Raw genomic sequence first — 22571 nt, forward strand, 5'->3', positions numbered from 1 at the left:
TAAACTGGCGATACTTCTTATTTCTTCTGCTGTTTGTTGAATACGAAGGGGTGCTGAAAAGTTTATGGCTTTGGGTAAAAGAAAATACAAGAGGTTCAACATATTCTCCTCTCAGATTGATACACTTATTGTAGCGGGGAAATTCTCAGCACTTCCTCGTATATTGCTGTTGGAATTGTTTTGGGTCTTATCTTGTGCGTTTCAGTAAATGTCAGACTGACTGTTCCATATAACTGAAAATAGTGCTTGAGATTTGTTATAAGGTATCAATTTTTTTTTATAACTGTAACGCCAAACCTTTTTCGTTGGGCTTGTCAAAAAATTTTAATTTCTTTAATCATCCTGTTATTGGCGTGTCGTGGAGGCGCAATGGCCCAGTGGTTAGGGCAGCGGACTCGCGGTCATAGGATCGCGGTTTCGATTCCCAGACCGGGCGTTGTGAGTGTTTATTGAGCGAAAACACCTAAAGTTTCACGAGGCTCCGGCAGGGGATGGTGGCGAACCCTGCTATACTCTTCCACCACAACTTTCTCTCACTCTTACTTCCTGTTTCTGTTGTGCCTGTAATTCAAAGGGCCAGCCTTGTTACACTGTGTCACGCTGAATATCCCCGAGAACTACGTTAAGAGTACACGTGTCTGTGGAGTGCTCAGCCACTTGCACGTTAATTTCCCCAGCAGGCTGTTCCGTTGATCGGATCAACTGGAACCCTCGACGTCGTAAGCGACGGAGTGCCAACAGCATTGGCGTGTCACTTACACGCATTTTGTCATAAAAATTTTATAAACTAATTATTTTTTGGAATATCTCTTAGCGCACACAAAGCCATAAATAATATCACGTAAATACTTTTGGAAAGAAAAAGTCGAAAGTTACCCGTGGGCCTCGAACCTACATCTCCTGTAGACATGACAGGCATTCTACAGGAGATGCGGGTTCGAGCTGTACAGCTAGCTTTCGAATTTTTTTTATCCAATAAGGTTTTGCAACCCAATATGTACGAACTTGAAGATTTTCAAAAAGAAGAAAAGAAAAAAAAAACTAGTTCACGTTGTCTCGAAAGTTTATAAAATTCTTACGACGTCAACAACATACAATTCTCGTTGATAAGAGTTAAATTTCTAAAATGGATTGATAAATTCGAAGGATTTCTATGGTAAGATGCATGTTATGTCTACAGAATATGTAGGTTGCAATCTGATGGGCAGCATTTATCTTTTTTTCTATCCCAAAGAGCTTTTAACCCAATATTTATATGCTATTATAATTTTATGTGTATGCTTCCAGATGTTCCAAAAGAATATGTACTTTTGTATTTTAGTTCTATGTAAATTCTTTCAAAGAGGAATTTTTGCTATATGATGTACGGTGTACTTTTTCTCCCACTTCATTTCATGTTGCCAGAAAAAAGCTTGTCATTACTGATATGAGTGTCATAGGTCACCTTTATTGCCCCAATTCATTTTAGTGAATAAGCGGTTGATGTTGGTCACTACATTGCCTGTTGAAAAATAAAGAAGTATTTTAGAACTTTACTTTTTCCTGTATAGGACTGGCAAAATGTGAATGAAGCTAAGGAGTTTCAACTATTTCACAGAAAAATAACTATGGACTCAGCTAAAATATTGTAGATATATCAGAGTGTGAATTCAAGTTCCACTGAGTTCAACGTTGACTGCCGTCATTCCAGAATTGATGAAATAAAGTAGCTTTCAACTCTACGGTCGATATATTTCTGTAAAAGAATCTCGATCTGAATAAAAGATATAATAGAAGTTAACTAGTAAAATGTAACTTTTTATACTATTTTAATATGTAGCTTCTATTTAGTAGTAGTATTTTTTATACCTTGTACACGTAAGATTTTCTAGTATTATCTGGCTCCTTAATGTAGTACTATTATCTTTGTGTACTGGCTGTGTACGGGTGCTGTAATTGAGATTTATCGGTGTATAATAACTAAAATATAGATTTGCTTGATTGTAGATAAAAAATATTCAGTACTGGCCAAATGTCAAAGAAACAGTGGAGTATGGTTTAATGAAAATTAAAGCCATTAGTATGGATAGAAACGCAATCTACGAAAAGAGAACATTCCACATCTTCAAGGTAATGTGCTAACCTAATAAATTCGATTTCACTTAGCAGAAAATATTATGTGGGAAAACCTCGCGTAAATAAGCAAGACATCTAGGTAGCAGTGGATGTGTGCGTGTGTGTGTATGGGATGGGTGGATGAAAGTATGTATGTGTGTGTGTGTTAGAGAGAGAGAGAGAGAGAGAGAGAGAGCTAATGAAGGAAATAAAAGGAGAGTGTAACGTTTGTTGTGGTGTTCATCACCAAGTATCATCACCAGTTGTAACGTATTAGAATAAGAAATAGTAAACAATGGCACGACTGAGGAAAACGATTAGACCGTAGTCTCAGGTTCAGTACTGAAGCTACTCCCTGTGATATTTTCCAAGCTCAATTTCTGCCCCAATAAAGATTTCAAAATCACCATTTCGAGGCAACAAAACAAAATCTGAATACGAAGTTTTACATTTCACAGCCCAAAAACTGTATATCGTAACTTGCTTGAAAACCCTGCGTACCAAATAATTCAACCGAAATAAAAATATTATTAATCTTAACTATGGTATCGTGTACCCTTTCTTCTGATAGTCAGCACAAAATAGAATATGCGAGGGTGGGCTGAAAAGTTCATAGGCTGACTATAAAGGAGTGATACTAGAGCTATGAAATTTTGCGTCCGTCTATCTATCTATCTATCTATCTATCTATCTGTCTGTCTATCTAGGATTTAATAAAAACAACAAATGGGAAATTTGAAAAAGCTACAACACACGGAAAATTCGTAGCTAATTTCTTACTAGTCAACGTGCAATAGATCATAATAGTTTCGTGCCGTTATCTTCTTGGAAGCATCAGTTGCCAAAAGCCACTGAGAATAGCTAATGAACGTACAGGACAATGACAAAAACAAACAAAGCTGTGCTGGCACCAGACAGATGAATATAGGTAACGCAAAGGAAAACGAAAATGTCCTAAAGGACTGGAACACGAGAAAGGCAGAACGAAGGACGAAATATACAAACCGTATAGGAAAAAGATGGAGAAACATGAAGAAGCGTGATCGACCTGGTCGCCGGCAGAAGCGAAACAAAAGGACACAGGCTTAGATGGTCACGTGGTAGTGGGAGGAGAAAGAAAAAGAGTCGTTGAAGGCAAAGGAACAGAAGAAACACAGAGGAGAATAATAGAGGGAAAGAGAGAAAGATCGAGTGAGGAATGTAAGAGAGAGAAACAGAAAAGGAGTGACTTGGACATCGCACAAAAAATATTCCAAGGATATTTTTACAAATGGGTAAAAATGCACACACACGCACACACACACACACACACACACACACACACACACACACACACACACACACATACACTCACACACACGGGGTGAAAGGATGATTTCTAGCTCAAAATCCAAGCATGATTTCGCATATATTATACTTTTGACACAGAACGTATAAGCAAAGCAAACGACAGTAGCTGGATTTGAACATCTACTGTGGCCGAACATTCTTTGAAAAGACAAATTTTTCTAGTCATACGAGCTGGTGCAGGATTTGTAAGATATATTTTCTTTAGATTGTAACTCGTAAGAGTTGATTGATTAGTTCATGTAGAATTATTTAGGTCCGGTAATGCATAGTTTTCCTATATTACATAACATTCAAACTTTTATTGCTCATAAAGTTGAAGTTAATAATATAGTGTTTCTATATTGTGTAACATGTAACATTTTGTAGTTCTTACAGCAACATGCAGTGCTTTCGACATCTTTGTGGCCCTTGTAGCATTACTTAGGTTCTGGAATGTATGTTTTCTATTTTCTAACATGTTGCATTTTATAGCTCTTATAGCATGCATTATTTAGAAGAAAATGCTAGCGAAATCTTCGTGCCAAAATGCACAAGAGAAATAAAAAGAAGGGGACGGATGGAAGAAGCAGAGCAAAAGAATTAAAGAAGAGATAAAAAGAACGAGCGAAAAAGAATGAATAAGTGAGAGAGACAGATAAAGAGAGAAACAAGGACAGAGGGAGAGAGAGAGAGAGAGAGAGAGAGAGAGAGAGAGAGAGAGAGAGAGAGTAATAAAGAGGAAGAAAGAGAGAGTGAAAGAAAATTAGGTATAGAAAAAGGTTAAAGAGTGAATGAAGTCAATTGAAAGAGTTGGAGAGAATGAAGTAAAGAGACAGAGAGAGAGAGTGAGTGTGTGTGTATGTGTGTGTATGTGTGTGTGAAGTGTTTGAGCGCGTGTGTGTGTGTGTGTGTCTGAGCGCGCGCGTGTGTGTGTGTGTGAGAGAGAGAGGGAGTGAGTGAGTGAGAACGTTTGAGTGTTATGTGAGTCAACTCTATCTATCAAAATTACTGAAATTTGGAGAGTTACGTTTACATTGCAGAAAGAACTGGAGAAAACTGAAGGCTGGGAAATTAATCATTTCACTTTCTTGAAATGGCCAGAACGAGGCGTACCTATCGACCCAGAATACATTCTAGATTTTCGGAATGCTGTTACAAACATTTTCAATAAGAAACTACCAATTGTTGTGCAAAGCAGGTCAGTATAACTGAGCAGGAATACTGTTGGTTTACAGAAAGTAGTCAGTTATCTACAAACACTCGCTTACAGACACATTGTCTACAATATATGGATGACACCTAACCACCGGCCAACAACAGCTGAAAACATTACTACAGACAGTACACGGATTTACTAAAAAAAAGAAAAAAAATGACATTTGGCTTAGAAAAATGTTCCAAAGCAACCTCGAGAAGAGGAAAGCTAGTTAAGAGTAGCAATATCATACTAGATAAAGCAAATGAAATAAGAGAATTAGATCAAGGCCAGACATAGAGTCTATACTGTATATACCTCGCTCAGAGATTTATTATTGCTTGTTTACACTTTTTCGAGATCAGTGACTTTTCGTCACTGGAAAAAGGATGTATGTATTTCCATCGGGAAAGCACTTCACATCGACAATCGGTGATTGTCACACGCTGATGACGGGTCAGTGCCCAAAAACCCGGGTCCGTGTGTATCACGTCAGGTTGAAGATGGGAAGGATGACTTCCCTTTGCAAATACTGGTAGGGCACAGAAAATGTGTCAATAGCCTGCTGGAGGAGGTGTCTTCCTGAGACTACAAGCTAAAGTAGCAACCATCCTTAAAAGTTAGTCACATTTAAGTGGCAAATATACTTCCCGATGTCGTGCAGCTATTTATTAATAGTTATCGCCAAGCTAACATGGCAGTGCAGAAAAATAGGACGAATGCTGCCGTTGATTCGCTCCAAGAGGCCATCGCCCCTAGCGAGTTATGTGACACACGAACCTGTGTCCATTATAACCTTCGAACAGTTATAATGGACACTGGTTCGTGCGTCACATACCTAGCTAGAGGCGATGGCGTCTTGGAGCTAATCAACGGCAGCATTCGTCCTATTTTTCTGGACTGCCATGTTAGCTTGGCGATAACTATTAATATCCAGTACCGCTGCCGTAGTCTCCTTTAGAGAGACTTAGAAATATTAATATTTACTTATATATATATATGTATGTATGTATATATATAGGTATTAACAGTAACTGCATGATAAAGTGAAGTATATTTGCCACTTAAATGTGGCTGACCCCTAAGGGTGGATGTTACTGTTGCTTTTAGCCCCAGGAGAACAGCTCCTCCAGCTGGCTTACACATCTGTGTCCTGTCTATTTTTTGCCAAGGGAACATCCACCCTTAGGGGTCAGCCACATTTAAGTGGCAAATATACTTCACTTTATCGTGCAGTTACTGTTAATACCTCGTTCAGAGATTTAACATTGCTTGTTTTCACTTTTTCGATAGCAGTGAATAACTTCACTGGAAAAAGATTTATATTTTTTGCCGAGAGATAGTCTTTCTCATCGGAGATCGGCGATTATCGTACGCTGAAGAAGGGAAATAACCCTGAAACTCGGGTCCGTACGTACCGCAGATCACGATGGGAGGGATAACTTCCCTTGGCAAAAAAAAAAAGACAGGACACAGATGAGTGTCGATAAGCCAGCTGGAGGAGATGTTCTCCTGGGGCTAAAAGCAACAGTAACATCCACCCTTAGGGATCAGCCACATTTAAGTGGCAAATATAAGTTTTTCTAACTATTGGATAAATGCTACTTTTGCGTTTCCCATACAATTTATGTTTAATAAACTTATAATTAAAACTACTTTCAGTAATGGAGTGGGACGAAGTGGAATATACGTGTGTATTGATACATTGCTAAGTATGGATTTCAAGAGGAAAACATTTGATCCAATGGTAACAATCCAAGGATTTCGTGATGATAGGGCCTTCATTATTGAAAACAGGGTTAGTATATTACATCTAATTAAAACTAATGCCATTACGCCCATGACTAAGCTTTGATGGCATGCGCTGTTCTCTTCATACCACTACCACCACTATCACCACCACCACCACCACCACCACCACCACCACCACCACTACTACTACTACTACTACTACTACTACTACTACTACTACTACTACTACTACTACTACTACTACTAATAATAATAATAATAATAATATTAATAATAATAATAATAATAATAATAATAATAATAATAACAACAACAACAACAACAGCATCATAGTAAGCTACAAGCGAAAAACTGAAGATACAAAATTAAGTAAAAAGAAAGAACCAAACTGGAGGAAGAGAATACGAATGAAGCCGGAGAGGACCCGGAAAGAACTGAGGTAATTGAATAGGATAATAAGAGGAGAGCTCAAAAATAAGGTTGTAATCAGAAAATTGAATGGACAGTACAAGTTAGAAGAAAGTGGGAAACAAACAGTACATGAAGAATTGACATAAAAGGGGACAGCATTAAAGGCCAAATTGAAAAGATATGATGCTAGATGCAAAGGCCTCGAACAAAATAGACTGTTCCAATCAAATAGAAGGCGTCTATTTGAGAAAATAGAGGGAGGCCAACACCAGGAACTGATTCCAGATGCGGAAGAAAGTAAAGAATTTTGGGGAAGGTTGTGGAACAGGTCGGCGAGAATAAAGAAAGCGCGGAGTGACTAACAAAGGTGGAAAGGTAGCTTGAAACTGTATCAAAATGAAAGAACATCAGAATTAATCTACATACTGTGAGACAGAAGTTTAAAAAATAGCAAATTGGAAAGGACTAGGCTCGGATTGAGTAAAAAGCTACTGACTGAAGAATTTTGCACAGTTGCATGAAAGGATCGCTGCGCAACTGGATGACTGCCTGCAGCAAGGTCACATGCATGTCTGGATGATTGGATGAAAGGGGACGAACCAGCTTGTAAGTCTTGTACATACAATCCGCATTTTCTCAAATGACGTAGGTATGAACTTGGGATTGAAAAGTGCGCTACATTGAAAATAAAACGAGAAAGATTTGAAAGAAGCCAGGGAATTGAAATGCCAAATGGGCAAACAATGAGAGCAGTTGAGAAAGGACAGTGGTATAAGTACTTGGGAATACTGGAAGTAGAGGAAATAAAAAAGAATGAAGAAATGAAACAAATTACCCGTACGGAGTACACAAGGTGAGTGAGAAAATTATTGCAGTCAAAGCTGAATACCAAAAATGTCATACAAGCAATAGATTCAATAGCAGTACCCTAAATCAGATATGGTGTTGGAATTATAGACTGATAATAATAATAATAATAATAATAATAATAATAATAATAATAATAATAATAATAATAATGACGACGACAACAACAACAACAACAGCAACAACAACAACAATAATAATAAAGATCAGTAAATATAAAGACTTGCTAATGGAAATTGAAAAAATGTGGCACCTCAAGGTGACTACCATACCAGTGATTGTAGGATCTCTAGGAATGATAAAAAAAAAAGGTACTGAAACCTATTTGAAAATGATACCAGGCTTACCGTCCCTACAGGAAGTGCAAAAAATCGTGTTAACTGGAACGACTCATGTACTGAGAAGAGCATTATCGCTGTGAAAACAACATCCATTCTTGAATTTATATATTTATTATTTTTTTTTAAATACATATTTTACCTGTGAATTTGCGTGTGTAAACTGGGAATGCATACAATGAGCTTCTTTGCCCTAGGTGTACGGAAAACACTCGTCGAAAAATGAAAAAAAATTTGAAGAAAGAAGAAAACAACAACAACAACAACAACAACAACAACAACAACAACAACATAATAATAATAATAATAATAATAATAATAATAATAAATCTTATGATGATAGTTAAGAGATTTATCTTTATATTGTTAATGTTCTATTGAAAGGAGAAAGCTCATAACCGAAAACGTTTCATTGTCACCGAGACTGGTAGCTAAAACTTGATTCCACTCAAAACAGCTTAGGTAGCCAAGCGCTATTAAACTGGCCGACCAATTATGTCTACCACCCATTTCCTATAAATTTCTCGTATGTTAATTTCTTTCAGTCCCAGCTAGAATTTATTTATCGGGCATTAGCTGAAGGTATTATTACCGAACGCTTCACTATCAAGCAAAGTGAAATCGAGAGCCAATATGAGGGATTAAAGAAGCAAAACAATGTGACGAGAATATCAAATTTTGAGGGGCAATTTCAGGTCAGTAGGGTTGTTTTAGAACTTTTCAAGTAATTTTTTTTATTTATCTTATTCTGTGTTCACTTATTGTTGAAGAAGTGACTTTTTGTTGAAATGAAAGTAATAATTAAGTCAATCAAGATAATAAATATCGGTGTGTTGAATATTGATCACTGTTAAGATTAATTGTGTAAGCAATTTTGTTTTTTCCTGATATATTTGTGGGTAAATGGTAATTTGAGTCTATTCACGTTCAGAAAAATTTCTGATAGAAAGTTAGCGGCTTTGCTAGATAGAACTGGTGTCAGATTTTTTTAAATCGACAGAAAGTAAAAATGCTTTCGATTGAACCCTGTTTTTATGCATAAAACAAACTAACAAAAACAACCCAAACATAATGAAATACTTCTGTTCATTAATGCTTTCTGTTCTGAATATGTTCGTTTTGTGGAAAATGTAAACAACTAAAAGTTTTAGCTATGCTTTCGGATATCCAACAGATAACAAAGCCATTAAAAAGAATAAGTGGCTATCGGGATAAAATGAAATTGTTCCTATTAGATAAATGTACGTATAAACGTTGGTTTCTTTTTTCAACAGCAACGCCATCGCAGAACTTCTAGGTTTTTTTTAGCTATTTCAGTGCGAGTTATCCTGTTCAGCAAAATATTCGTAAGCTTCGAAAATATTTGATAATTCAGAGTATTTTGTAACTTTGTTCATTTTCAAACTTTTAGGTTCCTAAGACGTTCTGAAGATGCAATAGCTAGAGCTCTTTACAAAATAAATACTTTTTGAATAAAATGCCTCGCTTGAAATATAAATTTCCTTGTAAAATCTCGGAACATTTATGTTACTTTATGAAGCACGAGAATTGTTAAGTACCTAAATAGAGACTTACACAGATTTTTTAATCAGTAAATGCTATAGCAACCATAATTTATACATTGTATTGTAAATTACTCTGCTTCATTACATATATTTTATTACCACGTGTTATATAAGTTACTTTGACTGATATAAATTACTTATGATTTGTATGTACAAATGAATATGTAATCTTGTTGCGTCTTAATTCAAGGACCTTATAAGATCAATCAAACCTTTCACTATTGAAGAATGTCGAAAAAGTATCCAGTCGAGCCGTGACGGTAAGATGACCACCTTTTCTTATTAATTCTTTGAAGTACATCGAACGTCAGTTTGCATATTCATTGTGTTACTGAACATTTTGACAAATGATGCAAGTTTAGCAAGGTATGACATGCAAGACCAAATCCTTCACACGAAATAAATTACTTATAAAAAATCAAAAGAAAGACTTTTTCGCCTTTAAAAATAGAACAGCTGCTACCGTTTTTGACTTCATCTTTAAATGGACGAGCCATTACTGATTAATAAGCTATAAACATGACGTACTTACTCTCTCAGAATGGATATGTACGCCTATACGTTTATCTATGCAAAGCGGCTTCAATTAGAGTTCTGCGAAATAAACTGACAATGAAGTAACCACTAACAGACTTCATGTAGAAAGTATGATAACTTTAATTAATCAAAACTGCACAATTATGGAAGTGAAGTAGACATTGTTGAACAATACTTTGTTCAAACAATGTCAAGGGAAAGAACTGAAAGTCAGTAAGAGTCTTTTTTCAAATGAACTGAGGAATCAGAATCTCAGTTAACTAAAATTCAGATGAGGAGATACAAAATCTAGTCTTTGGCAGATTAATGACAGCCTTGGACATGTTTCGGCTTGTTTCATCCATATTTTCGCACAATTAATCACATGTATGTTTGATCAATAAACATTTGTCATTTAAATCGCGGTTGGCTATTACTCCCATGTCTTCTTACGAGGAAAAAACTGCAGTGGGAGATGTTTCTTTTAGATATTGCTCTTTCATTAGAATGTAGAGCTTTGTTTTTAGGAACCGACGTATGTGTGTATGCATGTAGTTTATAGATTAGAGACAGATATCCTCTCAATGGAATATACTTCGTTGTACTCAAGAGATTTGAACTTGAGTAGGTAGGAGTAAATGTAAGGACGAGCAAATTAGGCGAGTCGATATACAAAAAAAAAAAAATAAATAAAATACATTTAATACAAAAAATGTACATATGTACACATATAAAAGTCCGACTTACACAGAATAGAAATGATATCCGGAATTACAGGGGTTGAGTAAGAGTTTTACGAGTCTAACAAATGTTTCTGGGGGCTTGGAGGTCCAAAATAATGATTGCAACTTGATTCCAATGTCGAATAACACCAGCCCCCGTCTTCAGGGAAGAATTTTATATTTGAGGTGTTGAAAGAATGGAATTTAAAGAGGGAATGATTTTCAGGAGAACTAAGTGTATTAGAAAGAGGACTTGGTGGGTGTTAAGATAGAAAGTAGTGGGAGGAGAAAATAAATTTCGAAGTTAGGGTTAATAATGAAGCTAGTGATAGTAGTAAAGATGGAAGATGGGAGAAAAGGGGAAGGGTGGTTTAGATAGTATGTGAATGATGACCTTTGTGTTAGTTTGTATGAAGGCTATAGAGTTAAAGGTTGAGATAGTGAAAAGGAGAAGGCTGTTATTTGAAGGAAATAGGTTGACTGGTTCAGTGGCTGGAGAGGGGGGGGGGGGGTGAGAAGATGGTCAAAAGTAGTTTTTAGTGGGACAAGGAATTGGGCTGGTATTGGAGGGGATGTTATGGGGGGTATATATGTATGTATGCATGCGTTCATGTATATATAAAAATGACGTTGGTCATCAGGTGAAATTACTGTTGAATAGATGAACGTTATACAGGCGTAGGAGTGGCTGTGTGGTAAGTAGCTTGCTTACCAACCACATGGTTCCGGGTTCAGTCCCACTGCGTGGCATCTTGGGCAAGTGTCTTCTACTATAGCCTCGGGCCGACCAAAGCCTTGTGAGTGGATTTGGTAGACGGAAACTGAAAAGAAGCCCGTCGTATATATGTATATATATATATATATATATATATATATATATATATATATATATATATATATATATATATATATATATATATATATATATATATGTATGTGTGTATGTGTTTGTGTGTCTGTATTTGTCCCCCCAACATCGCTTGACAACCGATGCTGGTGTGTTTACGTCCCCGTAACTTAGCGGTTCGGCAAAAGAAACCGATAGAATAAGTACTAGGCTTCCAAAGAATAAGTCCTGGGGTCGATTTGCTCGACTAAAGGCGATACTCCAGCATGGCCACAGTCAAAAGACTGAAACAAGTAAAAGAGTTATATCAGTGCCCCCTGGTTACACACACACACACACACACACACACACACACACGAACTTACAAGTTTCATATTACAGCGTGCTGCAATTGAATAAGAATTGTCTTATTGAATACTTCTGATCTATTATACTTACACGAATGTTACATATCAACCAGACTTTAAATCTGTTTACCACCATCTCAAGTCTACCAATTTTTTCCAAACCTCCGCTCTGTTAGAAGGAGCATCAGGTATTGTGTTGCGTTGCGTGGGTTTAGCTCATAGAATCAAGGAAATCCGATGTCTATCTCCTATTTGACAATATCAATTCATCCTAATCCATCCCATTTGTGCAGAGTTATTATAGCTTGCAGTGCGTCGTTCTATTTTATTCACTATCTTTTTTTACCTTATTTCCGATTCTGTGGGTACACAGTGAGGGAGAAAGAAACGTGTTGTGTCCTTGAGCAAAACACTTTATTTCTCGATGCTGCAATCCACTCAGCTGGCAAGAACGAGTAGCCCTGTATTTTAAAAGCCCAGTTTTGTCACATTCTCCTTGAGAACTACATTAAAGGTACATGTGTCTGTAGTGTGCTCAGCCGCTTGCAAGTTAATTTTACGAGCAGGCTGTTCGGTTGATCGGATCAACTGGAACCCTCGTCGTCGTAACCGACGGAGTGCCACTTGCTGGGAACTTTTGACCAACCACGCTATTCTTCACAAACTGAGATATGAAATTAATAACCTTGTAAAGATATATTATTTTATTCTTTTACTTGTTTCAGTCATTTCATTGCAGCCATGCTGGAGCACCATATTTAATCGAACAAATCCACCCCAGGACTTATTCGTCGTAAACTTAGTAGTTATTCTATCGTGCCTTTTTGCCGAACCACTAAGTAACGGGGACGTAAACACACCAACATCGGTTGTCAAGCGATGGTGGGGGTACAAACACAGACACAAATACTATATATATATATATATATATATATATATATATATATATATACGACGGGCTTCTTTCAGTTTCCGTCTACCAAATCCACTCACAAGGCTTTGGTCGGTACTTGTCCAAGGTGCCACGCAGTGGGACTGAACCCGGAACCATGAGGTTAAGAAGCAAGCTTCTTACTACATAGCCACACCTGCGCCTATATATAATTTTTTTTTTGTAAATCAGTAAAGAATTAAGAATACTTCTGTTGTAATTTATTTTTTCATTATGAAACAGTTTTTGCTTTTACTTACAGCTACCACAACATTAAATATATTGTCCGAAGATACGGTTTTCCTTGATGTAAGCAACCTAAATTTCCTGGCTAATATAACAAAATTCGATGAAAGTTTATATTTGAAGAAATTATGATTAGGGGAGAGTGACAGCTAGATCTTGTCATTGACATAGTGGTTATAACTCAGTAACTCAATCTATTTGATAAAAATAGTTATCACAGGTAGATATCCTATAATATGATCCAACGGACTGTTGTCCTCTATCCGTTCGCTCGATTTACTAAAAAATTTTCTTCATGCACTACGACTGCAGGAATAGGCCGTTACGGGCCTCCGTGCCAAACTATGAAGATTCATCATATTGCTTAGGGAATATATAGCAATGGTTTCTTATTGCCGGCTTATTTATAGTTTACTGTGTTAGTCTCAAGTTTTTTCGGGCTTATCGTTGAGGCACAGGATCTATTTAACCTTTGAGACAGGGTTGCTATCTCATACGAAATTTGAAAGCCTACACAAAACATCCAATTAATGCTAAAATCTTAAAGCTCTGATGAGGCCAATAATGAATATTGCACCCACATTTGGGATAGTGCTGCTACTGCACACACCGACATCTTAAATTGCATCCAAAAATTGGTCACCCAACTGATTGGCATAAAGTCACTCACAGACATGCTCCAATCATTGGCTCACATACTCACTATTTCCTCTGTCTATTTTCTCTTTTAGTACTATAATGGCTTCTACACCTCAAAGCAGGCTGGGTTCATGCCAACTTCACCAGGCATTTGCCTCCCTTTGCGACAGGGCCTTTCAATAAAACTAACCAATTGATACGTTAAGCAGATATTTTTCGTTCTTAATTTATTTCGGCAACTATAATCATTTACTAACAGTATTCCTGGTTAGAATAATTGGCTTTCGCTGTATTAATTAATTATTGTTGTCATGCTGTTTTGTAGAATGGTTATTGTATGATAATTGTTAACATTTTTTCTCATATCTTTCAGGGTTACAGGATGTCAAATGAACTGATTTTAATGAAAACACCTAAACATGACATGACTGAGGAATTTTTCGATATTATTTTCCAAACCCAATGTCCAGTAATTGTTGCTTTTACGAATTCATCTCAGGTATGTCTAAACGTATTGTTTATAGGGCTAACAACCGAACAGTGATAGACTCTCGGAAAAACCTAGTCAGCCATTAAGTTTCTGTTTCAAGTCAGTTTACTTTAATTGTATGGAAAATGGCTTTGGAATATATATTTAGGTTCGAGTAATTGTTCAGCAAGAAGAAATATGACACTTTCTTATAATTGCTAAATGTTGAGCAGTACAAATATTTTGGCATTTTTTATTAAAAAAATGCTTGGTACCTATTCTATAAGTTTATTTTACCGAACTTCAAAGTTACGGGAAATAAACACAGGAGCGCCAGTTGTCAAGCGGCGTTTAGGGGACAGACACAAAAATACACACACACACACACACACACACACACACACACACACACACACACACACACACTCACACACATATATATATACGACGGGCTTCTTTCAGTTTCCGTTTAGCAAACCCACTCACAAGGCTTTGGTCAGCCCGAGGTTATAATAGAAGACACTTGCCCAAGGTCCTACACAGTAGGACCGAACTCGGAACCACGTGGTTGGGAATCAAGCTTCTTATCACAATCACAGATTATTTTCTCACTCCTTAGAACTCCTGAGAAAGGTAACAAAAACTGTCTTTTCCCCTTGGTCGAAGCTATTTAATAATACCGAATAGAGAAAAAATAACAATCTACAATCTACAAAAAAAAAAAAAAAAAAAAAATTATAAATGAGAGAATAAAGCAAATTACGATGAAACAAAAACAAACATATAACCCACCCTTCGTGTCAAGTACATAACACTGCGCATTTTTAAAACAAGAATTGGAATACATTCCTTTATGAAACCAGTCATTCAGCTTTCGATACTTAGTATGAAAAACCAAAGAAGAGAGTTTATAAAATTTGGAATGTCATACATTTTCTAAGAATTACTATACGTAAGCAGAACTGTGGTGGTTACACATAAAATGAAATATTTAAACGTGGCTCGCTGTCCTAATTCATCACTGCTGTTTTCCTTCACAATAATAGTTTATACAATATCAAGTCGAATAAGCAACAATACATAGGCAAGAAGCAGTTTATTGATTTAAAGTCTATCTAATCCTATTTTAAATGAATATTTTAGCTAGTTGTCCAATTATCTTTTACTAACATATTTGCTGGCTCAGAAATTTACTGAGTTGGTGGGATCGGTGAAAATGAAGTATAAGTGAATGCTTTTTAGATATTATTGTTTTCACTCTACGTTCCGAGTATAAACACTACAAGAATCAGCGTTTCTTGCCACTCTTGTGAAATCGGTAAAGTACCAGCGATATACTGAAGTCAATCAATATTAAAAAATAGCACTTCCCATTAATGAATTGGCGACTTGTTTAGTAATAATGATAATAATAAAAAATAATAATAATTTACCGAAACAAAACTGTCTATTTGAATTTAATCCATATAATCATTTCTTTGAAGGATACACTTGTCTATCTTCCAAGCAAAGTCAACTCCAAAATTATTATTGGAAAATTTATCGTAGAGTTGTTAACAAGCCTAGATTTGAAGGACATGTATGTGCACAGAGTCTTAAAATTATCTTTCAAAGAAAGGGTAAGTACATTTATGTCTTCAATGTCAACAATAAAAGAACAAAATATTTAAATTAAAATAACAACACCAATAATAACGGTGTCTTCTGAAAGCTGTACATTGTCACCATTGAGCAGTCATTGACATTGTAGTGCATTCATCAAAATGATGGATGGAATATTATAATACTCTGTTTTTCAATCGTTTGACTCGTATTCTTAAATTAATATTTTTGCAGAAAAATGCCGCAGAACTTATAATAAATCACTTTCAAGCGATAATATGGCCAGACAAATCCTACCCGTCTCCTGATAAGATAGCGTCATTTATCGCCTTCTTAAACAGTGGACAACAAGATCAGAAATACCAGAAAATCGCAGTACATGGCAGGTAGATGCATGGCTTGTAGTAGCTCAGTAAAAATGGCTTTAGCAAGTGTATATAATTAACAATCTCGATATATTCTGTTCGACTTCCACTAATTCACTTTGGCAATGCAATTTTATAAGTTATCAGTGAAGTTCAACTGACATGTTGAAGATATTTTTAAAATTTCATTTAATATATTTGTTTACTCGAATGTGACCAATCGCATCAAACAACATGGATGAAAAGAATCACACAATTCTAACTTTATTTGAAAATTAAGGAAAAGCCTCAGGGAAAATGTATTCACAATAAATGTGCTATTCATTTTCTAATTAATGTTTTTCATCAAAATATAGCTATTGATCAAGGGTTTATTATTAGAGACAATTCTGTTGTTCATTCTCAGATCAAACCATAAGAATAGGAAAATAAATCTACCCTACATATACAGTGAAATTATTTTCTTTTGACAGTGATGGAATGAAAAAAAGTGGTTTATTTTGTGTACTGTACAATCTTGTAAACAAAATGTCAAACGATACCTTCATAAATATTGTCAGACTTATACGATTACAGAAGAAAAGGAGTCCCCACATCGTAGCTGATTATGTGAGTGATACCTTTCAAACACTTCGATTGATTTTGTTATTATTTCCCAGAGTAAAAGAAATATTTTCATAAAATAAATTGTTAACACTCATAAATCATTAGCTCTAAATAAACATTTCAAATAAGTTATCCGCTCATAATTTGATTTCAGCGAGATAAGCACTAGTATATTGCGAATAAGTGTAATTTGCTTTAAACAATGTCTCCCCTTAATATTGGTTTAACGTTTTGGCGCAAAACCAGCAATTCCAAGGGAGAGGATAAGTCGATAACATCGACCCCAGTGATCAATTGATATTTATTTTATCGACGCTGAAAAGATGAAAAACAAATCAACCAAGGTGGAATTGGAACGCTTAGAATTCAAATTACGTAGAGGTCGACATTGCCTTTCCTCCTTTTGGGATCGATAAAATAAGTACCAGTTGAGCGATGGGAGTCGATGTAGTCAACTTACCTCTCCCCGAAATTGCTGGTTTGCGCCAAAACTTGAAACCAATATTAAAATGAGAATATTGTTTAGAAATAATCTTTATATTTATAAAACTCAGTGTGTGTGTGTGTGTATGTGTGTGTGTGTGTGTGTGTGTGTGTGTGTATACGTGCGTGTATAAACTTACATAACTTCTGAAGTTTGCAACGGATTTTCTTCAAACTGGGAATATACATTACTTATGTTCCAGAGATGTACACACACACACACACACACACACACACACATATACATACACACACATATATACATATATACATACATACATGCATATATATATATATATATATATATATATATATATATATAAATACTGATATGTATGTATGTGCGCGCGCGCGCGTGTGTAACGCGCGACAATGCTGTCTGATATGGCTTAATACTAAAACGAACAGATAAATTTACCGACTAAATATTTTCAACAAACAAAACGTTCAATTTACCAAAATATTCTGTTACAATTTTATTTTTCTACACTAAAGATATTTCAATTTTTTTCAGAAATCGTATCAATATTGCTGGGAAGTTGCGAATTATTACTACAAGACATTTTCCCTTTATTCCAAGTACTGAAATTAATAAATATTTGGCAATACTGCACTTTGAATATGCGAAGTATACAGTACATGGGAGAAAGTTTAAGCCCGGATGAACAATATTTGTATGCTATAAATATTACATATAACCGTACTATATGATGATCCCTATTGTTTGGTAATATATGACACTCCTAGCAGAATGACTGTTCAATATGAGCCCAATCTGAAAACATCACTGATTCAAGCCACTAAAATGGGTTGTTTCGGAACAAATTCTTAAACACCTAAACCAATATTATACTTGAAACCTATTTATAATCATTGAACATGTTATAAGCATTAAATAAACATTCATGCACAGGAAAAAATTGTTAACACGTTAATTACACTGGGAGTCATTCAGTAGCGTCTACGAATGACCTGTATAAAATTTTGAAGCAAAATACACACAAAACTATACGTATGCAATGTATATGAGTATAAATATAATATATAAATAAATTAATATATATATGTGTGTGTAGACTTACAATATATCCTATTGTTAAGAAAATTTTACACAATCATTCAATAAAACTCAAATGGGATAAGGAGTACACGCTTTATCCGCCTAAACAGTGCAACGGGACCTACTTGGTAGTCAAGTCCCTGATGTCCCACTTTATTTAGGCCACCATAGTTACGGGGTACGGAAGGGGGGGGGGGATAAATTCATTTCGAAGGATGCACCTTTATCCCTCGATGTCAGACATGCCGTTTAACATCCGCAGATCGCCATGTCCATTAACACATCCCAAGGCCAAACACTATCGGTGGCGGTCATCCATTTGGGGGAGCCGTGCTTTTCACACGGGCAAATTTATGTGGCCTGCTCCCGTGTGGGGAGTAGAAACGCTCTTTTTTGTGTATGCTCCTCAGGGCAGAACACGCAATGTTGTCTATAGCGAAGGTTTATAGACGTAGAAAGAAGAACAAGTCATCATTGCAGCCGATATGATTATAAACAGGTGATACAGAAGCACGGGCTATGCTGCTAGTATATATATATATATATATATATATATATATATACACACACACACACACACACACACACACACACACACACACACACACACACACACACACACACATATAGATATATATATGTATATATATATCTATATGTATATATAGATATATATATGTATATATGTATGTATATATATATGTATATATATATATATATGCATATATACGCACGTATATGTACATACTTACGTCTGTATGTATATATATATGTGTGTGTGTATACACATATACACATGTATGTATATATATACATATATATATTTTTATTATATATATATATATATATATATATATATATATATATATATATATATATATATATATATACATATACATATATGTATATACATATATATATACACACACATACATATAAATACATACATATATATATGTATGTATATGTATATAAATATATATACACACACATATATATACATGTATATATATATATATATATATATATATATATATATATATATATATATATATATATATATATATATATATACACATGTATATATATATATATATATATATATATATATATATATATATATATATATATATATATATATATTTATATACATATATGTATGTATACATATACACACACACAGACGCATACACATTTATACATGTATATACTCGTATGTGTATATATATATATGTATATACATATATAATGATGTGTATGTGTGTGTGTGTGTTTCTTTGTATTGTCTGTATATTTATACATGTATATAGATGGATAGAGCGGTTTTAAACGAAAGAGGGAGAGAGGAAAACAGAAAGAGATAGATAGACAACGAGGCGAGACGCAAAGAGACAGACCGTGGTCTGAGAATGATATAAAAAGAAAATACCAATATTTCACGTACGTTATTCACTGAACAGTAGTTATACATTTGTTTTTCAATCCACTTGATCTTTCTGTATAGTACGTCTGCCAAACATTCTATGTACGTATTGGGCTTCCACATACTAAAAAGCCTATTTTGAAGGATAAAAAATAGCCAAACTCTAAAACCCGAACCTTAACCCTAAATCCCTAAAGCTAAAACCAGTACAAACGCACGAACGATGTCATAAATAACAGTGACAAACGAAAAATATACCGCTGATAGTTGTTGTTGACAACGGATAGTTCTTGTTGACAAACAACGGGACTAATTTTATTCAAGGGAAAAAATCCCGTAACACCGTTGTTTATATTCCACGGCGTAATTGATTTCACCTCAATAGACGTCAGTGATTGGTTGAAATTACCGAAATACGACAATTTTTTACATGAAATAATTTCGAATACAACATTTTTTATCTGTTCTATAACACAAAATATACAAATATTCGAAGTTTGAAAGTGTTTCGGTACCAAAAACACTACATAAAAAAATGTTGCCCGTCAAATCACAAAGATCCTATGTTTCATCTGTAGTTTCTCATCAGTAGGGAGCAGACGATACACACGTTACAAGTGAGCATGCCTGAAACTGTCGTCTTACCATGCCGCGTTGTCATTGACAGAAGCGAACGTTTCTGTAGATTGTTCTGCGAGGTCGTTTACATAAAAAGATATATTTGATGTTTGATAATATTGCAGACCACCCGAAAATATGTAGATACTATAGTATACATACATACATACATACATGCATACATTTACGTTTTTATGCATTTTATGTACTTATGTACATTTTATGTATACATGAAATGTGTGGATACAGATGATAGGGTACATATATATATATATATATATATATATATATATATATATATATATATATATATATATATATATATACACATGCACGTGAGCAGACACGCACACATAACCAGACACACACATAATCACTGTGTCTCTCTGCGTCTCGCTCTTTCTCTCTTTTGTCCGTCCGTCCGTCTGTCTCTCTCACTCACACGCAATTACTATACCCATAAATGAAGACACATATACATAACATGAGCAGTGATATACAGATATATATACTCATGCGGAAAAACCAACCAAATGACACATTTAACCGCAGGTAAGTATATGGGTTAAACGTAAGTCTGCGGTAAATGAGGGTTTAGAGAAAAAGTAAACGGCAGTTGGATAACAGAGCACGGGATTAATATATCTATCGATATATATAGAGAGAGGAAGGGAAAGAGAGAGGAGAGAAAGGCAAAGAGAGAGAGAGGGGAAGAGAGAAAAAGAAAGAGAGAGAGAGAGGAAGAGAGAAAAAGAAAGAAAGAAAGAGAGAGAGAGAGAGAGAGAGAGAGAGAGTGAGAGTGAGAGAGAGAGAGAGTGTGCTGGACAGGTAGTTAGCTTGACAGAGAACGAATGGAGAGGTAAATAGATCAAGTGATTTGAGAGAGACGGGATCCGAGAAAGATATACAAAGCTGATACTTAAATTTCACATATATTAATCAATGAACAGTAGTTATACATTTGTTTCTCAATCCATATAACTTTTGCTCTATATTACCTCTGCCTATTATTCTGTGGATGTACTGGGTCTCCACACGCTTATTAGCATATGCGGAAAGTAACGAAACGGCGACATGCAACGTTAGTCTTTCCAATGAAATGCAGTGCTAGGTTGCATTTTACATCACCCTTTTAATATCAAAAGATATAACATTCTTGTAATTAAATTACAACTTCTTTCCATTTCCTGCACGTAAATGGATTGAAGTATGCCATGTATAAGACAAACACTATATCGAAATATCAAAATCATACAAAGATTTCAGAGATATGGACGTTGGTATGCATTGTAACATACCCTCCGACAATATGTTTTTATTGAAATGAGAATGGACAGCAAAGAAATATCGCTGTTGTAAAATTAAAGGAAGAAATTTCCATGTAAATGAGGAAGATTGAAATACTATATAAAAAGTATTATTGTTTTGCAACATGTAGTTCTTGAACCTCACATGTCAAATTAATAACGATAGGAGAATGGATAAAGTGTGGATTATACTTGACTGGAAGAAATCTTTCTACATACCCAACATAACGTATATTATTATAAAGTAGACCAGGGAAACGTTTGGTTATCTTCAAATTTCTTATAGTAAGATAAAGACTAAAGAAGAACTGAAAAAGTTTATACATTGTGTGATTTTGAAAGGACTTACAGTATTTAAATGGAATATCAGCAGCGGTGTAAATTTGTTTCATCTGTTCTTGCTTATCAATAGGTAGCAGACGATAAGAGAATTTAGAAGTGCGCATGCGTCAAACTGTTTTCCCATCATGCCTTGTTGTCATTGACAACAGTGAGCGTTTCTATATGCAGTTCAACAAGATTCTTTGCATTAATGGAGATATGTAATGTTTGAGAACATCTCAGATCATCCTAAAATATTAGGAATTTATATGTAGATTCTATATTATATAATGTTTAACATTTGAACGGCGTCGCATTTATTAAGGGGCAGCAACTCTGTTTGTATGTGTGTTTGATATACGTGTATATATTTATATATACTCACACACGCACACACACAGTGTTGGCACCGTTTTTTAAAAATTTTGGAATCTATCTTTTTCGAGAATTCTATTTTAGAATCACTTTGCAATGTATTTTCTTTTTTCTATTTAACTTCACTTAATTTTTGTTTATTT

General features: G+C 35.1%; 2 protein-coding genes across 4 annotated transcripts in view; one reads left to right on the forward strand and one right to left on the reverse strand.

The window, feature by feature from the left end:
- Nucleotides 1–18389, forward strand: part of LOC106868336 (uncharacterized) — a 61842-nt gene extending 43453 nt beyond the window's left edge. For all 3 annotated transcript variants that reach the window (XM_089363152.1, XM_089363150.1, XM_014913543.2), the window contains 11 exons: nucleotides 1987–2109; nucleotides 4464–4621; nucleotides 6281–6416; nucleotides 8532–8681; nucleotides 9742–9811; nucleotides 13177–13223; nucleotides 14173–14298; nucleotides 15753–15887; nucleotides 16105–16256; nucleotides 16709–16844; nucleotides 17839–18389. In XM_089363152.1, coding sequence (XP_089219278.1) covers nucleotides 1987–2109; nucleotides 4464–4621; nucleotides 6281–6416; nucleotides 8532–8681; nucleotides 9742–9811; nucleotides 13177–13223; nucleotides 14173–14298; nucleotides 15753–15887; nucleotides 16105–16256; nucleotides 16709–16844; nucleotides 17839–17910 — 1305 coding nt within the window. In that variant the 3' untranslated portion in view covers nucleotides 17911–18389. The remainder of the gene's footprint in view (nucleotides 1–1986; nucleotides 2110–4463; nucleotides 4622–6280; nucleotides 6417–8531; nucleotides 8682–9741; nucleotides 9812–13176; nucleotides 13224–14172; nucleotides 14299–15752; nucleotides 15888–16104; nucleotides 16257–16708; nucleotides 16845–17838) is intronic.
- Nucleotides 1–22169, reverse strand: part of LOC106868335 (uncharacterized) — a 181312-nt gene extending 159143 nt beyond the window's left edge. Inside the window, exon 1 of the mRNA XM_089363163.1 lies at nucleotides 22082–22169. The gene's annotated coding sequence lies outside the window, so the exon portion shown is untranslated. The remainder of the gene's footprint in view (nucleotides 1–22081) is intronic.
- Nucleotides 22170–22571: the final 402 nt, after the last annotated feature.

This window comes from Octopus bimaculoides, chromosome 14 (genome assembly GCF_046866305.1).
Source record: "Octopus bimaculoides isolate indiv1 chromosome 14, ASM4686630v1, whole genome shotgun sequence".
NCBI classification, from domain to species: Eukaryota; Metazoa; Mollusca; class Cephalopoda; order Octopoda; family Octopodidae; genus Octopus; species Octopus bimaculoides.